General features: G+C 57.1%; 1 protein-coding gene across 2 annotated transcripts in view; it reads left to right on the top strand.

Moving 5' to 3' along the window:
- TSPAN9 (tetraspanin 9) overlaps positions 1 to 19,616 on the top strand; it is a 192,834-nt gene that overhangs the window by 109,706 nt on the left and 63,512 nt on the right. The window contains exon 3 of one of the 2 annotated variants that reach the window (XM_027541045.1): positions 6,542 to 6,621. In XM_027541045.1, coding sequence (XP_027396846.1) covers positions 6,559 to 6,621 — 63 coding nt within the window. In that variant the 5' untranslated portion in view covers positions 6,542 to 6,558. Of the gene's footprint in view, positions 1 to 5,956; positions 6,622 to 19,616 lie in introns of those variants that run through there. The other variant, XM_027541046.1, reaches the window with a different exon arrangement.

The following is a 19,616-nucleotide window of genomic DNA, read 5'->3' on the forward strand; positions in this document are numbered from 1 at the left end:
CATTGACCTTTCATTTGGATCAACGAGCATAATTCTTACAGTAGCTACAGTGCCTCATTGACCTTTGGAGAAGGCAATGGCACCCCACCCCAGTACTCTTGCCTGGAGAATCCCATGGACGGAGGAGCCTGGTGGGCTGCAGTCCATGGGGTCACGAAGAGTTGGACACGACTGAGCGACTCCCCTTTCACTTTTCACTGTCATGCATTGGAGAAGGAAATGGCAACCCACTTCAGTGTTCTTGCCTGGAGAATCCCAGGGACGGGGGAGCCTGGTGGGCTGCCATCTATGGGGTCACACAGAGTCGGACACGAGTGAAGTGACTTAGCAACAGCAGCAGCATTGACCTTTAGTTCCTTTCTACCCCAACCCTTTACCATCACCATGGTCCTTCGTGAATCCTAGCCAAGTCTGGTGACTCTTGACCCTGGAGCTATTTAATTTCTACAGCAAATAGGAGGCCTCTTCCCCCTCCCTCTCTGCCTCTGCCCCACCCTGGACCCTCCTCACCTCTCCCTACTGGGTGAACCTTCCTGTGAACATCCTGGGATGTGGCCCCTGCTAGGGGCCTCTCCATCCTTCCTTCGACCTCTGTCTTTTCTTTTGAACATTCGTGGAGGTAAGGTTGGTTTATGACGTGTAAGTTTCACCTGTACCACATGTTATTTTGACTTCTGTGTGCTCTGCGGCTGCTCGCCACCAAGAGCGTGGTTTCCATGCGTCACCACGCAGCTGACCCCCTCCCACACCCCCATAGCCTTGTTCTGTTCTCTGCGTCTGTGGCTTGTTTTGTTCTGTTTATTTGTTTGATATCCCCCATATGAGTGAGATCACATGGTATTTGTCTTTCTCCCTTTGACTTGTCTCACTTAACCCGTGAGGTCCTTCTGTGTTGTCATTAATGGCAGGGCCTGTTTCATGGCCGAGTTGTGTCCCATTGTATACACATCTTTTTTTTTTTTTTTTTAACCTTTTATTTTAAATTGGGGTATAGCCGATTGACAATGTTGTGACAGTTTCAGGTGAACAGCGAAGGGACTCAGCCATACATATGCATGTATCCATTCTCCCCCAAACTCCCCTCCCATCCAGGCTGCCACATAGCATTGAACGGAGTTCTCTGTGTTATACAGTAAGTCCTTGTTGGTTATCCATTTTAAATTTAGCCATGTGTACATGTCCACCTCCAATTCCCTAACCATCTCTTCCCCTCATCCTTCGCCCGGCAACCTGAAGTTTGTTCTTCAAGTCTGTGAATCTTTTTCTGTTTTGTAAGTTCATTTGTATCGTGACTTTTTAGATTCTACGTACCCCACATCTTTTTTATCTGTTCATCTATCCATCCTTCTTTCCTTCTGACACCATCTATCCATAAACAATTTGCTTAGCAATATATTGCTGAAGATGATCTCAATTCTTGAGTTTAAAAAATTGAGGTGAGGGGAGTAAGTCCCCCTTCTCCTCTGAGGGCAGCCCCTCTGGATGGCAAGTGCTCCCTGCCTCACCTAAATTTTGGTGTGGCCGCCTCATCTGAGCCTCAGAGGTCCAGGATACCTCATGAGCCACACATTGTCAGATACAGAGACCTCAGTGCAGGCCCAGAGGGAGTCTATGTAGCCTGTCAGCTCTGATGTGTGCAGGTGGGCAAGAGCCCAGAGGCCTGAGAAGTGCAAGGAGAGGCCAAGAACTTGGTGTTCACTCTGAAGCCCTCACCTCCCCAGCTGCTGGGGATTTCATGTAGCAGAGATTTCACGTATTCACGTCTCTTCCTCCCTCTGGGAATTCTGTACCTGCTTCACTTTTTGTCATTGTTGTTTAATAATAAAAGAAAAAAAGGCAGCTCTGCCTTGTTCACATGCTCCGAGATCCTCAAGGGCAGTCTGTACCTTCCGGCTCTCCTGAGCCCGGCAAGTCGATGAGGACCTGGAAGGGGGGATGCTGTCTCCCATCACCTTCTCTCTCCAGTGTTCCCTCTGTGCCTGAAGTCCAAGAAACCGAGTCAGCACAGCACCTGGCCTTGCCTTCCCACTCTGCTGCCAGGCCCGGTTCCTAGGGCCCCGAGTCTGTGCCATGCCCCGCTGCTGGGGAAGCCCCGAGATGAAGCCCAGACTCCCCGTGTGCCGTGTGAGGCCTCACAGGTAGCTCACTGTGATGCACCCCCAGGCTCTGTCTCCTCGCTGCCCGGAGGGCCCCTAACCATGCCCTCCCAGGTAGCTCACTGTGATGCAGCCCCAGGCTCTGTCTCCTCGCTGCCCCGAAGGGCCCCTAACCATGCCCTCCCTGGTCCCTGCCTCGCCTGTCCCGGCCGGCCCTTCTCCAAACTGTGCCGCGCTCACTCTGCACGCTATGGCTCCTGCACGCTCGGTCACTCTGCTGTGCCTGGGCTTCTCCGGGGATGCTCTGGAGCGGGGTGGAAGGCTGGTCTGTTCACTGCATCTCGAACTCCTTCGGGCCTATGGCCACGTCTCACCTTTGTCTCTCCCAGTGTCCCTGGGCGTCCTGGCCGCGACGAGCTGTTTATTATGGATGCGTGGTCTTTTCGTGGTAGATGGAGGACAAAGCCGCTAGCTGAAACTGCCTTTCCGTGGCTCCTCTCCGGCTTTTCCAGAGCTGCTTCCTTTCAGGGACTCGCTTCCTGTCTTGCAGACTGCCTTCTCCCTGCACCCCTTCCTCTTCTAGCCCTCCATAAGATCATGCAGGGCTGATCTAACAGGTTTCTCCAGCTGTATGATCTTTCTTGCATCAAAGAAGTGATGTGGTGAGAAAGAAGTGCAGCTGAGAGCCTTCTGGAGCTGGTCCAGGCTGAAATGGACAAGAGGTGTTAGCCAGTCCAGTCGGGTGGCTGTGGGGTCCATCAGAGTTAACTGGACATCTGCCCCCCACGTGTACACAGCACCCGCAGGCCCGGTGTGCCCAAGCAGGGGACGGCAGCCAGGGGCTCCCCTTTGCTGACCGTGAGTCCAGCAGCACTGCCCTGACCAGCCCCCTCCCCTTTGCCCCTTACTCAGCTCCTTCTGCTAATGACCTTTCACCAGGCTCCATGTTATGCTTTTATTATTTTTTTAAAATTTATTTGGCTGCACCGGGTCTTAGTTGTGGCATGGAACTCTTATTAATAGTTGCAGCTCTTAGTAATAGTTGGATCTAATTCCCAGACCAAGGATCAAACCTGGGTCCTCTGCATTGGGAACTTGGACTCATAGCCACGGGACCACCAGGGAAGTCCCATCCCTGTTATGCTTTTAGGTTCTGTCTGTTAGACTGGCAGATGCCTAAGGGTAGGAGCTGGGTTTAGAGCTCAAGGGAGTAAAGAGCATGGGCTTTGAAAGCATCATTTCCTTAACTGTAAAGTGAGGTGATAACCATCTCGATCCTGCGGGCTTGTCTGAGGATTCCGTGGGTGATTGGGGCTGACGCTTGGTGCCTGGGATATACTGGGGACTTGTATATCGGAGTTGCAGTTATTCTTCTGATCATGACTAAGTTGCATGCCCTCGTGGAACCTCACTGAGGCTTTGTGGGTCAGCCGATGACTGGGACTTCAGTGCCCTTTTGACGAGCAAGGCCAGGAGGGAGCAGAGCAGAGCTCTGGTTACACCGGACAGCCCCTCCTCCTCTCCTACCTGCCTGTGGTCCTGCACCCCTGGCCCCCCTGCTCCCCCGCAGGGTGTCATACTGGCAGGAATCCATGTATAATCGGAAATGAGTGTGGAATAGTCCAGGACAGTGTAAGTTGGGGAGAAGAGCAAGTTGAAAGGAAATTAGAAGGCAGAGAGGGCCAGCCTGGGGGCCCTGACTTACTCCAAGTGCCCATCCTAAGACTAGCGATGACAGCCCCTGGACAGCACTCGCGTCGTCAGATGGTTCTCACACTGGCCCACTCCTCTAGGACGTGGGCTCTGCAAACCCCAGTTTAAAGAGGAGGAGATGGCACCTCAGAGAAGTGAACTACCTCACCCTGATCACATACTAAAGTCTCAGCTCAGAGTGAAAAATAGGTTTCTCCAGCTGGTATGATCTCTCCTGCATCAAAGAAGTGATGTGGTGAGAATGAAGTGCAGCTGAGAGCCCTCCGGAGCTAGTCCAGGCTGAAGCGGACAAGAGGCGTTAGCTAGTCCAGTCGGGTGGCCGTGGCGTCCATCAGAGTTAACCGGACGTCTGCCCCCAACGTGTGCACAGCACCCATGGGACCGCAGTGCCCAACCGGGGGATGGCAAGTTGCCATGGCTGTGACGCACGCTGGGTTCCGTTTCTGCGTTGCCACGTGCGTGGGGAAGGGGCTTGGAAGAGTGGCACCCCTGCCGGTCCCTTTAAAGAAGCTTAGGTGCCCTCAGAATAAGTGGCTGCACCCCGGAATGCTGGCCTGCCTCCAGTCCCGAGATGCAGACTCAGCAGCCTAGGGCCCTGCGGAACATCTGTGATGAGGGTCTGGTCGGAATGAATGTCCCCCTCGGCCACAGCCGCATGGTAGCTCTGTTCCTGCCCGCCGTCTTGGTGATTGAGGTCCTTCTGTCTTCCTGGCTGGATCTTGTGTACCTGAAGGGCAGGAGCCGCACACCTCATGCATTTCCCCCTGGGCGCTCAGCACAGAGCAGGTGTGGAGTAAATGTCTGATGCGATCCGGGGAGGACATGGCACACTCACACCGCAGCCAGCTACCCTACGCAGCGCCTCCCGGCGGCCAGGCGCGGTGTTGGGCGTGGGATACAGGGCTGGGGTGCTCTGGGGCTCTCTCACCCTCTGGCTGGTGGCGAAAAGAGAGATGCCCTCCCCCCCCCACCCCCCACCCCGTCTTCTGGTTCTATTTGCCAACTGGGCAGTGCAGACCTCCGCGCGAGCCCGGGGCTCAGCTGGTGTTTCGCGGTAGGATGCAGGGCTCCTGGATGCTCCCAAGTCCTCGGCCAGAGCATTCTTGGTGCTGCGCCTTGGGCATCCGGTAGCCCCCGCGCACCCCGGTGTCACCCTGGGCGAGGAAGGATTCGGAGGGGCAAGGCAGGACCCTACCTGGGCCGTCTACTCTTCTCAGCCGGATGGGGGTCTTGCCCGGAGCGCGGGGCAGGGGAGGGAGGGTGGGTGGGTGCGAGGAGCTTGCGCAGCTGCAGGAGCCTCCGGAGCCGCGGGTGCGCGCGCGCGTGCGCGGAGGGGGGCGGGGCGGGCGGCGCGGGTCGCCGGCGCCTTTCCCACACCTCGCGCCTCCCCTGCGGTCCCCCTCTCCCCGCGCGCCCCAGCCAGACCCACGTGTGCAGACGCGCCAGCCTCTGTGTGTGTGTGCAGCCCGCAGACCGTGTGCCCAGCTCGGAAAGGCCCCGTGGACACAGGGGGCGGCGGACAGCTCGACTGTGGCCGCGCTTCTGTCCCCTCCAGTCCTCCCCAGCACTTTCCTCTGGTTCCCTTGGATCGTGGTTCCTCCAGCCGTTGCCCTCCCCTCCCGCTCCCTTTTCTCCCCTGGAAGAGGCCAGCGCCTTGCAATGAAGGTTCTGGTTCACCCCGGCTCCGGAGCCCTTGACATTTAGCTGGGCTCGCGGCGCACTGGTGTAGGCACCCGGCAGAACGCTAATCCCATTAAAGCCGTGGTGTCATCGGGGAGGGGGGCTGCCCCCCTGCAGGCCTGGCGCTCATTGGCCGAATGCAAACCAGGGGGCGGGGCCGAGGGCCGGGGAGGGGGCTCCGGCGATTTCAGAGTCGGGAGTCGGGAGTCGGGCAGGGATTTCACAGGGGGAGCCCAGCGGTGGTTGCAGCTGCGGCGGATCCCTCGTCACTAGCCGCCGCGCGCGCTCCCGGCAGCCCAGGGCCCCGGGGTAGCTCCGCAAAGTCGCTGGGCGAGAGGAGGCGGGCTCTCGCAAAGTGGCCGGGCCGGGCTGAGACTGAGAGAGGTGTGCCCCGGAGCCCGAGCCCGGCGCCCCGGTGCCTCGCGCGGAGCGGCGGTGCAGCGCCTGGGAGGCGAGCTGACGTTTGGGATCGAGAAATACAATCGCAGCCTCTTCAGAGGCGCTAAGTTACGCCGGCCAGCCGGCGCCCAGGGAGCTCGCGTGCAGCCAAGCCGCGCCGCAGAGCCCTCCCGGGCCGGCCGGTGGGGAGCGGGGCCCCGACCCCCCCCCTCACCCCCAACAACCCCCACCCCGGCCCCAGCGCGGAGTCCGGCCGGCGGCGCTCCCGGGGACTGAGCCGGGGCGTGCGAGGCTCCTCCGACCAGCTCGCAGCCCCGCGCCCTTCTCGGGCGCCCCTCCCGTGCCACTCCGGGAGCGATGCCCCCCGCCCCCCGCGCCCGCCGGGAGCGACGCGAGCATGGAGAAGTCGAGTAGCGAGGATTCTTCGATCCACCGGAGTCCATCTTTGGACAGCAAAGACTCGGACTTTGCCAAGCCGTCCACCTCGGGCCGCCCGTTCGGCCGCGGCTTCACGGCCGGCGCCTTCTACGGCACCGCGGGCTCCCGCGGCCAGAGCCACGCCGAGGCCGGCGTGAAGACCGACAAGTACAATGCGCCCAAAGGCAGCAAGTACGTGGTGTTTTACCTGGACCTGTCCTTTGTTTTCCTCCTAGAATTTAAGAAGTGCAACATGGCCAGGGGCTGCCTGTGCTGCCTCAAGTACATGATGTTCCTCTTCAATTTGATATTCTGGGTAAGTCCTTCCGAGTGTCTCGCCTGCCTTGGCCTCTCCTCTTTGCTTAAGCACATACCCTCTACCCACTCCGAGCAGCATGGCCCTGCTCTCTGCACAGTGATAAGTGGGTCTTAAAACACAGTTCCCCTCCCTCTCTCATACACCTTTCTCTCTCCTTGGTGGCTGAATGGACACTGCAACTCTTCCAGGAGAGACTTGTTCTACTCCTAGGAGGCTGCTGAAGTTTGCCGCCACCTCCTGCACCCCACCCCCGTCCCCAAGAAACCCGTGCCTCCAACTGGGTCCTGTGCAGAAATAGGTGTGGGGGTCGGAATTTTTAACAGCTGTGACCTTGAGTTGAATTCAGGCAGAAGTGCAGATGGTTTTCCGAGTTTCTTCTTATATTCCTCCTGCATGTCGTAGAACACAGTCTGCAGCATTTTATGGGCATGAGGTCCGCTAGTGGAGGAGGTCATGCCCCTCCCCCCTCCTTCCAGTGAATCCCAGGAAAAGCTGTGGGGCCCCTGTCCCAGGTCAAGGGGGCCTCTGAGTGGCCTGCAGCTCTGCCCAACATGCCCCACCCCCCAGGGAGTTGGGGCTTGCGGGGAGAAGGAGGATGTGGGAGGGGTGCTGCCATCGGGTGGCGGCAGCTGCTTTTGAGGGATTGCAGTGGACTGGGCAGCGAGCGGGCCAAACATGTGCTCTGACCATGCAACCCGGAGACTGGAAGGGACAAAGGGCGTGCCCCATCCTTGGTGAGAGATGATGTTCCAGGGGAGGTGTCAGTGGGTGGGGCGGCTCGGAATTGTTCTCCGTCTGCTGTTCTCCTTCCTTCCCTGTGTGCATGAAAAATATCTGTACTAGTTTGGCGAATCTGAAAACTTCTTACATTCATATCTGGTTCTTCCTTCAGCCCAACTTCTGCCTTCGCCTTTTTCCTCCAGAGCCCAGATGTATGTAGTCAGCACAGATGTTTGGCTCTGCCCCAGGGCTGTCCTTTTGCCTCCTGGAGGCTGTCAGCGGCCCAGGGTCCAGGAGGAGTCCCTGGGGCCGGGGGGGGGGGGGTGGAGGGAAGGGGAGTCATTCAGTGCAGTGGGCTGGGCGCAGTGTGCTTTGGTGTTCAAGAGTTTGTGTGAACTGACCCACTTGAACTGAAAAACTTTTGTGGGTGTGTAGGATTGGGCAGGGTGAGTTTTCTCAGACAGGGCGCACTCAGGCTAGGGCAGGAAGAAGCCTGGCCTCTGGGCTTGGTTCTGCATTAGCTCTTCGTGTGACCTTGGGCAAGTCATTTCATCCCCAAGGACTGGTTTCCTTTGCAGTCCAGTGGGGGTGGGCAGTCATGATGGTCTCCCTCACAGCCTCACCTCCTTAGTTACGGGACGTCCCGCCTGCTTGCCTTCACTCTGGGGAGGGAGCCCCCGTCTCTTCTCAGGAACCTGCTCTGAGACGGTCTGAGTAGGATTTCCCCAGACACCTCCATGGCCTGGGGTCCTCTGGCCACGGCTGTAAGATGTTACCTGCCCCGTGGTGAGGGGAGACTGGGGCAGATCCATGGGAATGTCAGGAATGATTCTGGGGCTGCCTTTGGGCAGCTGCTGCTGGTCCTCTGGCTCATCTGCCAGCATCAGTGTCAGTCAGGCACCCGTGTGTATTTCTCTGGTGCCTGTGGATTTGCACGAATGCGGCCCGTTCACTGTGCATGGCTTCCCTCTCTGCCCTTGTTCATGGTCTCGACCTCCCTTTCTGCCTTTCTGCCTATGCCCCTCTCTTGCTAGAAAGACCCTCATGGGATGCTCCCTGCCCTGGCCAGTACCTCCAACTCAGCTGTGCTCCTCCCCACCCCCACCCCGCCACCTTCTGGCCAGAGTAGGTATGACTGCTTCTTCATTTCTCCAAGAATTTAGGGACCTTGGCCCTGCACGTAGAAGGCACTATTAATAGTTAGGTGTTTGTGGGTGAATGGACGAAGGATCAGCGCACAAAATTCAAACGTGGGGTAGGGGTTCCCACGTCCCACTTGAGGGGGAGGAGAAGTCAGTTCTCAAACTTGTCAGTGGTGCAGGCTCTCCTAGTTGCTTAGCTGTAGGGTGACAACAGACTTTCAATTCCAAGAACGAGCCGGTCGGCGGAATGGCCTTCCCTTTTGGCTATAGTGAGAAAACTTCTCCTGTTAAGAAAGCACCTCCCACCTGTCTTTTACCAGGCAAGAAGTCACTCTCTCCTAGTCTTTTCTGGCTACTTAGTATTTTCAGATTTCTCAAGACATGCTATGGGCTGGGAAAAATTTGAAGTCTTAGAGACCCAGTTCTTTCATGCTAGTAGCGTATGAGACGATGACATAAGGCCCGGACCTTAGGAGAGATGGAAAATCAGCACAAGAGACAAGAGGCTTGTGTGTGTGTGACCGTTGTGGGCACTGCGTTTCTTGGGAGGGGGAAGAGCAGGTGCGGCCAGGATTTGGGCTGGTGGTCCCTGTGCTCCAGTGCGGCAGGGGCTTCCTGCGGGAGGTGCTTGGGGGTCTGAGATGGGGGGAGCCATGGAGGGAAGAGCCAAATCCCGAGAGAAAGATCCGAGGCGGGTGGGGTTGTTGACGAGGCAGGACCCCTGAAGAGCCCTCCTGGAAAGCACAGCCGGGAGTGAGAGGGTGGGGGCCAGGAGGCCAGCAGTCAGAGCCGAGCCCTCGGGGACCCAGAGAGATTGTCAGGAATTGTGTAGCATCCGCTCTCTAGTCTCCCGGCTCACATCCCCAAAGGAGGCTTTTCTTTCTAAGGAGGCGTTAGAGTTGAACCTGAGGCCTGCAGTCCATATATAGAGATCTTCCCACAGATCCTGAAGCTTACCTGGTCCTTCTCCAGACCTGCCTCTTGTCTCTACACCCCCTGCCTCAGGGGAGCCCCCCGGGGAAGAGTCCCACTGCCGGGAGGGGTGCAGCCTTCTTGCACTGCAGCCCCTCTGGCAGGCCTGAGTGGGCTCAGTTCCTGGCCACTGGGTGGAGCTTCTGGGGTGCTGGTATTGGTGAGGGCCGGGGTGACATCACCGGGGGCAGGATGGAGGCGGAGCCCTGGGGCTGGCACCGCCTCCTTCTTTTCCCCAGGAAAGGGCAGGTGCCTTGCGGGCTGCTGGGCGCCTGCCTGGGCGGAGGAGGGGGTGGTGTTCAGGTCTGCCCCTGGCACCGCGGACTAGAGCCAGCTGGTGCTAGCCAGGTTGGCGCCCGGGGCTGCATTTCTGAGGTCCTGATATAGATGTTGGGGTAGAGGTCAGCCTGCCTGAATGAAGCTCATCTCCTCTGGGCCTGCATACACCCTGCCCAGATCCTCGGGGCCAAAGAGAAGGCTGGCTTCAAGGTGGACAGGAAGTGAGCTGGGCAGACGTTTCCCCGACCTGAGGGGCCCTTCCACCAGTCCTCCGGCCACGGCAGTCAGCCCCATCTCACCGGCCTCCAGGACCATCTGGTGGAGTTCTCCAGGCAGAGATCAGGTGTATTTAAGCCCCTCCAGGAGGGCACAAAAGGCTCAGGGTTTTTAACTCTGAGTACAGGGGGAGCTCCGAGTGCTGGGGGCCTCTGTCCCCTTCTTGGGATGGCACGTTGTGACCCCAGCCCAGTTCCCCCCAACCCGTACTGAGTTCCTATCTTGTATGGAAGAGGGGGTGCTGGTGGTAGAGCTGGGGGTGCTATCATAATTGCTTCTCGGGATCATGGTCACTTTTCACGTGGCTGGAAGAGCTGTCCCATCGCTTTAAATCATGCCTGGCAGAGTGGTGACATTCTGGCCCCTTTGGCAAGTCTGTCCCTTGTGGATTGCTTCCTTAATAAAGGCCAATTACCCAAGGGTGCCTGCCGGAGCAGGAGGAAGGCTGGTGCAGGGCTGGGTCGGGTGGGGGTGGTGCCCTGATTAACCTCTCCTATGTGGGGGCAGGGCTCTAGCTTGGCCTCCCCTCAGGCTGTCCACTTGCCCTCTGGGTGCGGGCAGCTTGATCTCAGCTCTCCAGTCACCTCGGGGGCACGTATTCGGTACTGGCTTGGTTGCCAGTGGATGCCGTGGTTGCCCTGTGGTCCATGACGCCCGGGACAAGGTCTGTGCACAGTGCGCGTGGGGTGGCCTGGGTGTCCTGAGTTTGTGGGCTGCCTTCTCTCGGGGAAGGCGGGGGTGGGCTCTGAGGGGTCAGCACAGAATCCAAGCAGGACATACAGGCCAAGCTGGGCAGCAACAGGCATGGAGAGGCTCCCCGCCCCGTACCCTGGGGCTCCCGGCCTGCTCCCCGCAGGGCAGCTCCACGTGGATCCTCGGGGTGGGTTGGGTGGGGGAGGGGGGCAGACGCCCGGAGCCCCGGGCACGTGGCCGCAAGGGGATGCCGGCTGTGTTCGCTTCCTTTCCAAAGCATTAAAAATTAAACTTCCTTGTCTTGATATCTATTTTTAAATCATGTCAGAGCCAGCATTGGTGTCAGTCAAGACGGGGCGGGGAGGAGGAGGGTGGAGAAAGAGAGAGTCCCGCTGAAACGGGGAAAATGCTGTCGCCGTGGTGGGGAACGGCCCCAGGCCTGTCCCCCACTGTCCTTCGCTGCCCCGAAGGAGCACAGAAAAGGCGCCTCCATAGCCCTCCCCGGGGGACGGGGCCTCGCCCTGCCCTGCCTCCGTGCGCCCGGCTGCCCTTGGCTGAACTTGACGGCGGGCTTACTGGGCTGTGGGGTCTCAATCGAGCCCATGCACTCATGCCACAACTATTTCCTGAATGCCCGCTGCGTGCGCAGGGGCCTCCAGCGCTGGGGACCGGCTGACTGGGCTCATACAGGGCAGATCAGCTTTCCCGGCCAGGAAGTCGCGGCTGGAGAGGTCACCTGGCCTATCCTCTCCCCGAGGCACTTGGACACTGAGGGCCCCTCACCCTCCCTGGCATTCTGGGCTGGGGCAGCGGTGGCCCTGACCCTGCATCCATCCTGGGAGCCTGACTTAACCTGTGTCTCCCTTCTCCCGTGTGGGGTGGTGGCTGTCTGACCCCCTCCCCAAAATGTCTGTGTCCATCAGAGATAAAGGCGAGAGAAAAACCTCCTGTTTCTTTTAAAGAGTGCCCAAGTTGAGAAAAAAAGCATTAGTGAATTATGTCTTCTCTGTTTCTTCTGTGGAAAGGGCTGATCGGGTGTTCTGTGGCTAGTGTGCCCTGCGTGCGTTTATTGAGCACCTGCTGTAAGCCTGACAGAAGAGTCAGGCAATTGCAGTTCTGGGCAGTAAGTCTCCATAGCGCTTCTTAAAAAAGAAAAAAGTGAAAGTCGTTCAGTTGTGTCTGACTCTTTGTGACCCCATGGACTGTAGCCTGCCACACTCCCTCTGTCCATGGAATTCTCCAGGCAAGAATACTGGAGTGGGTTGCCATTTCCTTCTCCAGGGGATCTTCCTGACCCATGGATTGAACTGGGGTCTCCTGCACTGTAGGCAGATTCTTTACCATCTGAGCTACAATGACCCAGGAATTAATACTGCTTAATAGCAACAAGATACAGAGAGGACAGTGACAGCTGGGTTTTGAAGGATGAATAGGAGTTTGCTGGATAGATGAGGATGAGGCCAGGGAGAAGGGTGATCCAGACAGTCTCTAGCACATGTGAAATGGGCTTTACACAGGAGACAATGGGTAATAACAGCCTGGACGGGGCCAGGAGAACGTAGCTTCCTGGGCTTGTGAGTGGCTGGGGTTCTTTGGTTTGGCGCCAGGGCTCTGTGGAGAGTGGTGTTTTGCTTTCTGGGCAGTGGCCACCGTGACAGGTCTTGCTGTGCCACTCAGGCTGCAAGCTGTTGCCGTGGGTAATCCAGCTTAGGAGCCGCCTGCCGCTCCCCTCCGGCTGCGATGTGCCTGCTCACTTGGTCCCAGTTAGGAAGCTTTGAGGCGGAGGTAAACCCGTCAGGCAGAGTTAAGTCTTCTGAGCCATTGTCCCTGTTCACATTTGAAAGCTAATCTGCCGGCAGGAGCGGCGGGGGGTTGGGACTGGGACGTTAAAAATGGCACGTGGTGGGGAGGGTGAGGGCTGTCACCCCCAGCTTGTCCTCCTCCAGCCCTGGGACCTCAGGGGACCTGAAATCTCTTTTAACAGCGTCAGTCCATGCTTCCATTCGGGTGGGCTCTGCTGTCTTCTCCTTTGGGTCCTGGCAGGCCTCCTGAGAGCCTGGAGGAGCCCTTGGAAATGGACTGTAGCCCACCAGGCTCCTCTGCCCATGGGATTCTCTAGGCAAGAATACTGGAGTGGGTAGCTATTCCCTTCTCCAGGGAATCTTCCTGACTGAGGGATCAAACCTGACCCAAGGATCAACCCTGGGTCTCCTGCACTGTCAGCAGATTCTTTACCGTCTGAGCCATCAGGGAAGCCCCTGGAAAGGCAGGCTGTGGGGTTCAAATCCTCAGGCAGCTCAGTACCATGTAGGAGGCGTGCTAGGGTGATTGCCTTCAGGGGCTTCCTGTCCACTCCAGGGCTCTTCCCTAGGGTTATGGGTTCAAGTCACCCAGGCAGCTTTGTACAGATACCCTGCCCTTCGACCTGTGACCTACTGACTCAGAGTCCCCAGGAACGAGGCCTGTGTGGCTGGGGTCTCCTGCCCCTCCTGCTGCCTGGGTTTCCCCACATGTGACAGCATCACCTGTCCTGTGGGGCTGTCCCGGGGCCCAGGTGCGGCAGTGTGTGCCTTGTCCAGGTCCACTTCGTAGAGAGATGCGGGAATGCTGGACTCGGTGACCGGTGGGTGCTGGTGGTGTCACCATCCTCCTGCAGTGAGAGCACGGCCCCCCAGGGAGCCTCCCCACAGTGAGTCAGGTGTGCAGGGCTGGTGTGACAGTGCTGGGCAGGGCTTTGGGGCCTGGACAGAGCCCCAGATGTCTCATTAGGCTGGGCAGAGTTCTGGATGTCCTCTGCTCTCAGGCATATGGGGTAGAAATGGGAGTGGAGGATAGGGTGGAAGGCAGCGGTAGAGGGCAGGGGTGTCAGAGCTCAGGCCTGCGGCTGCCCTGCCTCACTGCACCCTTCCCTCTGACTCCGGTCGGACCATACCTTCCCCTGCCTCCCTTTGTCCCTGGTGCTGTAAATCGGGCCGACTGGGCCAGCAGTCACATAGCGGGGTCTCATGGCCCTCTGCCCTGGGTGCTCCAAGGGCAGGTCATGGCCGCTGGTGCACTCAGGGTTGGGCTGTGCTGGGCAGCTTGGCCAGAACCTGAGCTGACAAGAGACGCCAGGCGTTTGGGCTTCCCCCAGGTCACTTTACTAATCAAAAAAAATGGTCACTTAAAACTTTGAAAATGTGTAATATAGCATATCTAAATTCATATAGTTTGAAAATGTATATGACGAACATGTGCCCACTGTGTAGTTCAGGGATCATCATCTGTGAAGTCTCTGTGGTCCTGTGGACCCGTGAAGTCTCTGTGGTCCTCCCTGGGCCCTAGACCCAGCACCCTCCCTGGAGAGAACCATTCTCCTGACAGTTTGCGTTAAGTGTATGTCTTTATAGTTTGTCTGCATGTATAGGCATCCTTAAACACCGCCGCGTCGTTTGGCTGGCTTGTTTTTAAACTTGTCAGAGATGGAAGCCTTCTGAACTTTGAAGAAGGTCAGCGTTACACTTATCGATCCATCCATGTTGATGTGTGTCATAAGAGCGTCTGTGTTTTCGCTGCTCCGGAGGGTTCTGTTGTGTGAGTGTGCGGCGGTGTGTTCTTCTGGTGGTGACATTGGGTTATTTCCTTCTTTGCAAACACGCTTCTGGGAGCATTCTTAAACAAGCCTCGTGGTGCACATATGCAGGAGTGTCTCTAGGGCAGCGCTTCCAAAAATATCTCTGAAGGAGCAGCTCTTTTCCTTCCAGCGCTCGGATGGCCGTGTCCTGTGTGACTGGTAGCCAGCTGCAGTCACAGGTGACCCCCTGCATTCCTGAGCTCATTGATTGTGTGCAGGAATGTTCTGGCTATGTCAAATGGCTGTAAAGTTCCTCAGTGTCGAGCAGGTCCAAGGACCCCACTTGGAGAACTGCTTCAGGGAACACAGCAAGGATTGGCATTGCTCAAATTTAGGATACTTGCATCTCCACTGTATCAGAGAATGCCAGATTGTTTTCCAAAGTGGAAGCATTGGTTGACATTTCCCCCAGTGGAGTGGCAATTGTAAATGGAAAATTTGGGGCATTCTCCCATACAGTGGGTGTAAAATGCTGTGTTGTGTTTTAAATTTGCATTTCTCTGATTACTAGTGAATCTCTCTTCCTAGGTTTATCAGTCACACTTCGCTGCGAATGCCTGCTGATGTTTTTGTTCATTTTCCTACTGAATTGTTTGCTACTTCCTACTAATATTCAGGTATTTTTATTTATGTTCTGGGTAATCATCTGTTGCCTTCTAAGTGTAGAACAAACATAATTTACAGCTTATCTTTTCACTTTCTTCACAGGTCTTTTGATAAACAAATTTTTTACATTAATGCAGTCAAACTTTTCAGTCTTTTTTCTTTGTGAGATTGTACGTTTTATGTATTATTTAGGAAATATATAACATCTCGGGGACATCTTTATGTCCCTGGTAATAGGACAGTGCTTGTCACAAGATAATAGGCACTCATAAATTTTTGAATGAATGATCCAAGGCGAGTCCCTGTGTTTATTTCTGAAAGCTTTAGTTTTCATACTTGAATGCTTTGTAGATCTGGAATGTATTTGTGTGTGATGTGAGCAGGGCTCCTATTCCTCTCCTCTTGTAACATCAGCTGTCTGAGCGCCCCCCTGCCCACACGCCAGGCCTCCCTTCCCCACCGATGGGTACCGTACAGCTTTCCCTGTGTTACACCGTCTCAATTCCCAACACTTTATGACAAGTCTCCATAAGTGGTAGGGCAAGTCTGCTCATCTTCTGCTTTTCAGGAATGTTTCTGCTGCTCTTTTTATTTAATATTTATTTTTATTTACTTCTTTGGCTGTGCTGGGTCTTAGTTGCAGCACACAAGATCTTAGATCTACTTTGAGGCATGTGGGATCTTTAAATATGGCATGTGGGATCTAATTCCCTGGCCAGGGATCAAACCTGGGTCCCCTGTGTTGAGAGTACAGAGTCTTAGCTCTGGACCACCTGGGAAGTCCTCAGTGATGAGTTTTTTTCTTTTAACCTTTCTTGGTATGTCTCAGTGACAGTACAGAGAGTACAAGCAGAAGGCGGGGTGAGGGACAGCCAGCGTGAGTCTGTCTGTGTGTGGAGTTGCTGTGATACCACAGAGGGAAGGACAAATTCCTGAGGGTCTTTACAATTATTTTTGGCCACATGTGGTTCTCCGACCAGGGATCGAACTCATGCCCCCTGCGGTGGAAGCATGGAATCTTAACCACTGGACCTCCAGGGAAGCCCCCCTGGCTGAGGGTTTTTAAAATATCCTCAGCTTCCACCGGTCTGGTTCTGCACTTGCATCTTCCCTGAGGTACACAAATTGTACATTCTCAGAGCTTCCTCCCCGCTGCACACACAGATGTGTATGTGTATGCGTGTGCACACGTGTATACGACTAATGTTGTATGTATGTACACAAATATGTATGCATGTGTGAATAGCTTCCCTGGTGGCTCAGAGGTAAAAAATCTGGTTGCGATGCAGGAGACCTGGGTTCAATCCCTGGGTCAGGAAGATCCCTTGGAGAAGGGAATGGCAACCTACTCCAGTATTCTTGCCTGGAGAATCTTATGGACAGAGGAGCCTGGCGGGCTACAGTCCATGGGGTTGTAAAGAGTTGTAGACGACTGAGTGACTAACACTTTCATGGTGTAAGTGTGTGTGTGTGCATTTATATGTGCGTGTGTGCTAAGTTGCTTCAGTCGTGTCACCACACATAGAGTAGAAGCAGAGGGTGACAGATGACAGCAAGCCTGGCCCCATTGGTTCTCCAGGATGCCACAGCTCCTGCTGTTTGTGACCCTTGGAACTCACTGCTCAGGAGTTGGTGTCCCTGGGAGAGAGAGGCTGGCTGGTCACCAGCCACCTTGGGCAGGGGTGGGCAGAGGTGTCCTGTCCCTGATTGACAGGACAAGGCCATCTGCACTGGGGAGGAGGAGAATTCCCTGGAGAAAAAACGGGTGCTGATGCCAAAAGAAGGGGAGGGTAGAATGTAGATGAAGTGCTTGCCCCCCTGCCAGCCCCCCAGGGCCGGATGCCGCTCCTGGGGTCTGCTCGTCCACTGAGATGTACCTTCCACACCTCCTGGAGAGAGAGGGCAGGAGCAGGTGGGGACGTGAGACCCAGGGCCCCGGCCAGCGGCTTTGCTTCTGTTTGCATGGCTGCCCTGACTCCCGCAGGTGAGGAGGGCAGCCTGGGTGCTTCTCTGTGTGCCCAGCGTCTGGCTGTGCCATCCGGGTGTGTCTGAGTCTCTCGGGGGTAGGTATTCTGGCTTCCCCAGGGGCAGGACACCCTTTGGGGTGTCCCCCGTGGATCCTAGCCTGTCAGCCTCTTTCCACATGCCTCCCCTGTGACCACGCTGGGCCAGAGCCCAGGCCAGCCAATGCCCTGGGGTGTGGGTGTGGGCATGTTGCTCTTTTCAGCCCTGCCTTGGGGTGTCCTGACCTTCCTCAGTGCTGAGTCCCTTGATTCCCCAAATGTGTCCTCAGTGATGAGCCCTGGTTCACTAATCCCCAGACTGGCCTGGACAAGGGGCAGGCACGTGAGAAGGGGAATCTGAGCCCAGCAGGGTGTGAACCTGGGGATGGACCCCGGGAAGGAGGTGAGCTTGGAGAAGAAGAGAGGGGGTGGGGGGCCTGTGGCTGCCCCTCGGGAGTGGAGGGAACGCCGCGCGTGGAGTGGCTGCCGTGTCCGGAGGTGGTGCTGGGGGCTCTCCTGACCCTGGCAGGCGATGTCTGCATCTCTGTGTCCAGTGCCTGCCATCTGACTTCTGAGCAGAGCTGTCTTGATGGAGGAGGCAGGTCTCAGGGAGTATCTGATGGCCAGCAAGGATGGGGCTCCAGGACCTGGAGAATGGGGCTCCAGGGCCCGGAGGGTGGGACATGGACCGCTGGGGAGAAGGCAGGGCAGTGGGATAGTCGTGGAAGGTTCTGCGTGAGAGGGGGCAGGGCAGCGTGGAGGACATGGGGGCAGGAAAAATAAGATGATACTGGAAGCCTGGAAAAGGTCTGATGCGTCCAGTGTGGTGGGCAGGGACTTTCTCCCTCACGGTCGGTGGAGCCTGCAGGTGGTGGGTTTGGAGAGCAGGTGAAGGTTGCCTGGCCCGCAAACCCTCACGGCCCTTTGCCATGGGCTCTAAGGAAAGATAGAGGATTAGGTGGTTGGATGGCATCACTGATTCAACGGACACTAGTCTGAGCAAACTCCGGGAGATAGTGAAGGACAGGGAAGCCTGGCGTGCTGCAGTCCATGGGGTCGCAAAGAGTGGGACACGACTGAGAGACTGAACAACTAGGGAAGGTGCAGCTGCTGGCAGGACCTTCCTGAGCCTTCCATGCTCCTGTGGTGAGCAGCAGCAGCCCTAGGGTTCTCTGTGGCAAGGCGGGGGCAGGGGGTGGTCAGGTGTGTTCCAAGTCACTGTGCCCCCCACCTGCTGACGGGAGGCCTCCCACCTGCAGGTGAGAAGTCGCTGGACCCAAATCAGAGTGACAGCCTGTCAGGCCGATGAGCCTGGGCCCTGGGCACAAGCCCTGGGATGTCTGAGCCATTTAGGACACGGTCCTGACTGGGCCCTGAGGCCTGCGGGGGAGGGTGCGCTGGGGAGGGGATGGGCACCCTGGTGGAGGTGGGGGAAAGAAACGTGTATGCAGGCAGAAGGTGCTTGATTCCTTACCATTTATGGCAGCCAAAGCGAGCGATCCCCTCCCGTCTCCCCTCTGCCTGGAGCCTCCTCCGCCTGCCCCGAGCTCCACCGCCTGCCGGGGATGGGGCGCCTGTGTGGGTGTGAGTCAGGAGCGGTGGTGGGGGGAGGAGTGACAGGATTCTCAGCATCGCTGTTTTGTTTCCTCTCCTCCCTCCTGGATGGAGGCGTGGATGGAGGTGCCTCGCGTCTCATCAGGGTGGGGTGGGCGGGGTAGGCTGGGCAGCCCCCCACCCCCCAGCGAGCCCAGCTATGTAGACTGCCTCCCTCCCGGCTTCTAGAAGTGCAGGAGTCCCGCTTTTCACAGGAGATGTGCACCAGTTAACTCTTCAGTCGCTCCTGGGACCCAGGTGGGAGGGTGGGAAAGAGTGGCAGAGGGGCACGCAGCCCCGGGTTCCAGCCCAGCCGTTGCTGGCTGACTGTGTGACCCTGAGCAAGTTACTTCCCCTCTCTGGGCGGAAGTTACCACCTCTGCTCAGTGGTGGACTTGGATCAGCTTGTCTCTAAGATCCCTCCGGGGTCTGACATCCTGTGATCTTATGCATTTCTTATGCTCCCCTTTGTGTTTTCTCAAGAGGCTTTATCTTTCTCTTCCTCTTAGTAGCCTGGGTGGAGTGAGGGACCAGAGAGGGAGCTGGGGACGGGAGGTAGTGCTGGGGACCAGAGAGGGAGCTGGGGACTATGGATGGAGTTATTTACGTCTGGCAAGTGGGGGAACTGAGGCCAGAGCGAGGGTGGAGCCACTGGCCAGGACCTGGTGTGTCCTGCATGTGCTGAAACTCACTCTCCAGGCCTCACCAAACTGCCCCGAATTCTGCTTCATCTCGGGGCTCCCTGCTGGGAACCTGCAGCTGCTGTGCTGTGGGGCTGGGCCCAGGTGCATGGTCTCTGGGCCCCATGGCCCAACTGAGGCCAGGAGGACAGGGGAATCTGGCCAGGGATCCAGCCGCAGCAGCAACCCCCCCCACCCACCGCCTTCCCTTCCTGGGAGGGCTGTCACCACCGAGCCAAGCGGTAATGAGGGGCGGGCTGCTTCATTAGGCACCCCAGCTACAGAGAGGAGGAGAGGAGAGGAGCACGGTGCTGTGTTTGACACCCAGCGCCTCCCGGCTCCCTTCCTATTGTTAGAAAGAAGCCTTAATTACGATTGTTCCAATTCCACCCTGCAGCACCGGGAAGAGCTTTCT

Source organism: Bos indicus x Bos taurus, chromosome 5 (genome assembly GCF_003369695.1).
Source record: "Bos indicus x Bos taurus breed Angus x Brahman F1 hybrid chromosome 5, Bos_hybrid_MaternalHap_v2.0, whole genome shotgun sequence".
NCBI lineage: Eukaryota > Metazoa > Chordata > Mammalia > Artiodactyla > Bovidae > Bos > Bos indicus x Bos taurus.